This window comes from Mesoplodon bidens (assembly GCF_964165515.1).
Source record: "Mesoplodon bidens genome assembly, chromosome: 8".
In the NCBI taxonomy this organism is placed as follows: domain Eukaryota; kingdom Metazoa; phylum Chordata; class Mammalia; order Artiodactyla; family Ziphiidae; genus Mesoplodon; species Mesoplodon bidens.
Window position 1 is genome coordinate 37,854,358 of NC_138165.1, and position 6,000 is coordinate 37,860,357.

Here is a 6,000-nt window from a genome sequence, read left to right on the forward strand (position 1 = left end):
TCCTCCAAATCCAGGGACTCAGTTGGGAATTGGGGTTGAACTAATCCCAGATTCACTTCCAGGGTTGATACGTGTAGTGTTTAGATGGTCAGATGGCCAAAGGCTTTTAATTGAGACCATATCTATGGTAGCTTAAAAGAATAAAGGGTAGTATTTTCCTGGCTTACATTCACAGCCAACAGAAGCAGCTTGTAAAGGCTAAGCCAGGGCCACACACATCCAGTGAGAAACCTCTCCTGCCTTCAGAGAAGGATGACTGTCAGCATCAGGAAAGCAAGGGTCCATTTCCCATTTTTCAGTGACCTGCTAAAGATGTAATAAGGCATTTACTTCTTGGGTCTCCACCTATGGAAACAATTCTAGATACTGGTTCAGGGGGCTGCTGGAAACTCATGAGGTCCTTTGAGGGAGAGACCTTCTCGAATAAAATAGCACGTTAGTGATGCTGAATTACCGAGGACGAGAAACTGTAGTGACCGTCACCCATGGCTCGTCGTTGGCCATGCTGACTGTATTCTTCTTTTCAGTACATGCCTGCCACGTCAGCTGTGCAGGGGGCCTACTTGCCACAGTATACACACGTGCAGACGCCGGCGGTTCCTGTGGAGGTTGGTATAGACTGTCCAGTGGCCGTTCTGGCAGTGAGTAATTTCAGAAATGGGTTAAATAGAACTCAAAAAAGAATCAATCGAAAGTCAAACATTTGCATAAAGAATCGAGTTGAGTGCTCGCTTCGGCAGCACGTATACTAAAATTGGAACGATACAGAGAAGATTAGCATGGCCCCTGCGCAAGGATGACATGCAAATTCGTGAAGCGTTCCATATTTAAAAAAAAAAAAAAAAAGAATCGAGTTGAGAGGGAGTCTATGCCTAGAGTTGTTTTCCACTATGAAATATTCTCTGCATACAAGTTAGTAAACAGCATCCAAGCCACACCCCCAAGACTCCCAGAAATACTGATATTTTCTAGGCTTGTAGCATATTTCATACCCCTTCAAGGCTCTATCTTGTCTCCTGTAAAGTGACGCTTACAGGCAAATTAAGATAAATCTGGAATTTGCAATACTAGTAACAAAGATTATATCAGTAATAATAATTACAAAAATTAACTTGTTATTAAGATACTTGAAAAAAAATGTTTCAGAACTGTAACAGAGATGAGGAACACACCATACCTGTTTTTATAGAGACTTAGTAGAGCTAAATAACTCTTAGTTCTTGTTATGGAAAATACTGTTATGATATTGATATGGAAGAAGTCTGACATTTGGATTCAAGTTGGGCAGAAAGTATAGTGTTTTCCTGCAAAGTACCCTTGAAATTCCAAGGAAATTCATCAACCCAATCGATCCCCCCTGCTAGGCAGATCCCATAGGTTCCAATTCCAGAAACAACCCTAGGACTGTGGCTGGATTACAGGGGAGGTGGGATGTGTTTTGTTTTGTTTGCTTCTAAATGATTTAAATTTGTACAGTTATTGATAGCCACAGTTACCAGAACCCCTTATCTACAATGCTAGAACAAACAAATCTGAAACGACAAATTTTCCTTGTAACTACTTTAGCAAAAAACCTGACCTGTGACAGAACCCAAGCTGAACTGATGTAAGACAAGATCTTTACCCCATTTACACTGCATGTTCATACCTTTCAGCACAGACCTATTAATGTGTTTGATTATGAGGTACAGCCCTAGACCCCACTGGGTATAGTCTCTGATGTACAGCATATGCATACCATGTTTCCGATTCTAAAATCTGAAAATACTGAATTCCAAGTCACATCTGGCCCCCAAAGGGTAAGAGATTTGTTTGGTAAATTGCAGCTTGATATGAAGAGGCAACTCATAAAAGTTAAAGGAGGTTCTTTGGGTCTATCAGACATTTTAACTTCTTAGGGAAATAATTAACTTTGAAGGTTCTATATGACATTAAGAAAATCACTTTTAAGGAGTGCTTGTTTTTAAGATGTGGGACTCAGTCCAACCTGGGTAACAGAGTTTGGATTTCTTTGCTCACATGTCTCATCTGTTCTGCTTTGTTGTAGGAGGCGAGTGGTCAGCAGCAGGTGGCTGTAGAGACGTCTAATGACCATTCTCCATATACCTTTCAACCCAATAAGTAACTGTGAGGTATGAGAGAAAGGTCTCCATCACTGTAGGGCTCAAGTCAAGGAGAGTCTGTGATTCTTGTATCAAAATTGTACTTTAAAGAACTCAGGTCTGGTCACACTGCTTCAGTCATGGCCAGGGAATCCAATGTTACTGAAATGTTAAAAGCAGTGATTTTGGGCTTCCCTGGTGGCGCAGTGGTTGAGAGTCCGCCTGCCGATGCAGGGGACACGGGTTCGTGCCCCGGTCCGGGAAGATGCCACATGCCGCGGAGCGGCTGGGCCCGTGAGCCATGGCCAGTGGGCCTGCGCGTCCGTAGCCTGTGCTCCACAACGGGAGAGGCCACAACAGTGAGAGGCCCACGTACCGCAAAAAAAAAAAAAAAAACAGTGATTTTGTGGATTTGTAGATAAGTATTCTGTCCCAAAAGAACAGTGCCTTATATTGAAGTCAAATGTATATTTACACTCTCTTCCTTCCTACCCACCCCCCGCCAAAAGATTGGTAACATAATCAGACAATGCCGGGTACCATATTTGTCCTACAATACATTTATATATATATTTTTTATATATATATATATTATATGTAATATATATATATTATTTTAATGCTCACAAACTAAAGGAAATATAGCATAAGATTTTGCTTAATCTAGCATTACAAGATTAGCAGTATCTTGACTATGAATCTAATATGACTATCCTTAGATTGAGAGATTGCTTAGATTGAGAGATTGCTCTCCCAGTTCCCACTTGGACCACGGATCTCAAAACTAGTCACTCTGCCATGCAGATTGCAGTAAAACAGCTGTGTGGAACCTAGAACACCTGGGTTTCTGGATTGCTCTGGTGAAGTATGTTGCAGGTCCCAGGTTTGAAAGGTGGACTCAGGGCATAAAAAGTGACCTCAGTTCCAGAGTTTGCATTTACTGGCCTACCACCAGCGATGAGCAGATCCTTTCTCAAACACATATCTTTAAAACAAGAAAGAGATGACATATCTCTGGTATATTACACCAAATGTACAAAAGCATTTTTTTTTTCTCTTTCAGATGTACAGAAGGGTGTGCTTAAATGAAGAAGGTTGTGAAGGCTGAACAATCATGGATTTTTCTGATCAATTGTGCTTTAGGAAATTATTGACAGTTTTGCACAGGTTCTTGAAAACGTTATTTATAATGAAATCAACTAAAACTATTTTTGCTATAAGTTCTATAAGGTGCATAAAACCCTTAAATTCATCTAGTAGCTGTTCCCCTGAACAGGTTTATTTTAGTAAAAAAAAAAAAAAAAAAAAAAAAAAAAAACCAACAAAATACAAAAAGATTTTTATCAAATGTTATGATGCAAAAAAAGAAAAAAAAAGAAAAAAGAGAAAAAAAAAGAAAAAGAAAACTTCAATTCTCTGGGTATGCACAAAGACCATGAAGACTTACCCAAGTGCATGACCGGATTCTTGTGGTTTTGTTCATTTTGTGTTTCGTTTGTGTTTTTTTCAGCTGTATGAAATGGGCTTTCTGATGTTTAAATAGTCCAACTTCACCCCTGGTGTTCTGTGCTTGCAGTGTGAGTGTTGCCGCCAGTGTCTCTTATCTTAGCTTTCCGTTTTCCTTTCCACGTAGTGTGAAGTGTCTTATCCTTTTCTATGAATTCCAATTTGCCTTAACTCTTTTGATGCTGTAGCTGTTTCAGTAAAAGTTAGTTCAAACTAATGATGTAGAATGCTTTGACCAAATGGGCTGGTCTATTATGCCTTGTAAAACAGCAGCATAGGGCTTTTAAAAGGTAGTCAATAAAAGTTGCTGAAATTTTGGCTTTTTTAAATATGTAGTAGGTGTTTTTAATGATTTTTCACATAATGTGTAAGGTAGTGAAATGCAAGAAGGGAAAACTGTTTTGTGTGAAACACATTTTCTGACTGGGGAACTTTTAATAGGGTAAATTGTTTGTAAGGCTGTACGCCAAGAGTTTCCTCTGATAGTTTGACTGATTTAGGATATCTGCTGTATGATGCAATGTAAAGTCTTTTTTGCCTTTTTTCAGGAAAAAAAAAAAACAACTAACTTGATGTTCTAGATTTAGTGTAGGTAGCGTAGGGGCAGGGGGTGGGGGGAGGGGAGGGAGTCACCGAATGTTTTGTCCTTCCTTTATACTAACGATAGTGCTTTAGAATGAGAATGACGCCTGAGATCTGGCAAACCGAAAAAAAAACACAAATGTTGCTACTGCAACGAAATGGCAAAAGCTAAAAGTAAGGATTTATCTTCAAACATAAGCTGAGATATGAATAGAAGCAAAACGATTGGCTACTAGCTCTCTCTATCACGTAAATTTGAGAAACAAAAATTACTTGGCACTTTTAAAGGTAACTTCACCAAAGACCGAAGAGCCAGTAACCAGTAGCTCCAGCTTGTCTCAGCATCACATCTTCTGTGCTCTTTATTTTTGCCGGACCAGTTTGCGGTTAGGAGAATGTGCCTTTTTTGTACCTTTGGATTTAGGTTTTATAATTTTAATTGATGTATGGACACACACAAACAAAAAAGCATGAAGGAAGATTTGGATCCAAGCAGTGCCACACTTTACATCATCACTACAAGTGTTAAGTGTAAAGAAAAACCAATTTTGAAACTATGAAATTCCTGATTCATAAATACACAGTTATTTCTACTTTAGTACATATAAGATAATTCACTGTTATTAAAGCTCTTTTATTAAGACAATTGCATACGTTTGAAAAGCAATGGTAAATTAAGTTGTCTTCCAAAACTGTGTACTTGTCTGGTCAACTGTGTGTGATCAGTTATCTACCTCAGAGTCTATTTTCTTTTGTGCTGGGACAGGTTGCTGGCCCTCCCTGTTTCCACAGACCAAATCCTTCCTAGCTCAGGAGCTAGGCCTAAGCAGTTATTTCTTTCGAGTATTTTTTAGTTCTTAAAATTTATGCTTGTGTTTGATTATAGATGTCAGTGATATTTCATAGTTTCAAAAGTCCTTGCTGCTCTGAGAAGTGTAGATTCTAGTGAAAATTACATAGTCATAAGAGAAGTGTGTTTTTGTTTTTGTTTTTGTTTCCTTTTTTAAAGTTGTGGTATTATTGGTTCTATGCTCCCTGGAATATTACTGCTTTGTGAAAGTCCAGACCGAACGCAGCACCCTCTTTGTACCTAGTACATTATAAACCTGGGTCTCTCACTACTTGATATTTTTGCATTAGTTAAGACAGAAATTTGATAACTCAGTTAGAGGGGAGGGGAAATCTGCTGCTAGAAATGTCTGAACTAAGTGCCATACTCGTCTGGGTAAGATTTGGGAAACATAACCTCTGTACATAAAAAAAGAAAAAAAATCAGTTAAACATCACATAGTAGACAGCCATTAAATTATAAAAAAAATTAATTTATGAAGAAAGACCTTTTGTACAGATTGAAAAAAAAAGATTTTCATAGAGATATCTATATGATCAAGAGAGTTAATTTTTTATTTTTGTTTTACTAGTGCCACAAACTTGCCAGTGGTAACTTATTTGTCCGGTTCAAGATAACTCTGTAGTTTTCTTTCCTAGGACTTGTTGTTAAACGCCAAAAAGACATTTTTGAACTGTACATTTGATCAGATTGTTAGCTTTTTCTGTTTTATTTCTTTTGAGAACCTTTGAATAAAAAACATCTGAAATTTTATTTTTCCTGTCAATTTTTTTTAGATTAGATTCAATGTATATCAGAATTTCATTTCATTTCTGATCTCTTCTTTCAGCTCAGTGGATTGGTTTGAAACTGAGTTGAAAATTATTTTCAGATTCAATATGTACTCGAAGTATATTTCCTTCAAAAGAACTGGAAAAAACCTTGCCACCCTGTTGTGTTTAGTTATTTCAGTTCATGTAC

General features: G+C 37.9%; 1 protein-coding gene across 11 annotated transcripts in view; it reads left to right on the plus strand.

Moving 5' to 3' along the window:
* RBMS1 (RNA binding motif single stranded interacting protein 1) overlaps nucleotides 1–5,793 on the plus strand; it is a 212,148-nt gene extending 206,355 nt beyond the window's left edge. For 7 of the 11 annotated variants that reach the window (XM_081241875.1, XM_081241873.1, XM_081241877.1 and 4 more), the window contains exons 12-14: nucleotides 528–641; nucleotides 2,048–2,132; nucleotides 3,166–5,793. In XM_081241875.1, the coding sequence (XP_081098001.1) occupies nucleotides 528–641; nucleotides 2,048–2,125 (192 nt within the window). In that variant the 3' untranslated portion in view covers nucleotides 2,126–2,132; nucleotides 3,166–5,793. The remainder of the gene's footprint in view (nucleotides 1–527; nucleotides 642–2,047; nucleotides 2,133–3,165) is intronic. The other 4 variants (XM_081241879.1, XM_081241878.1, XM_081241872.1 and 1 more) reach the window with 1 other exon arrangement.
* Nucleotides 5,794–6,000: the final 207 nt, after the last annotated feature.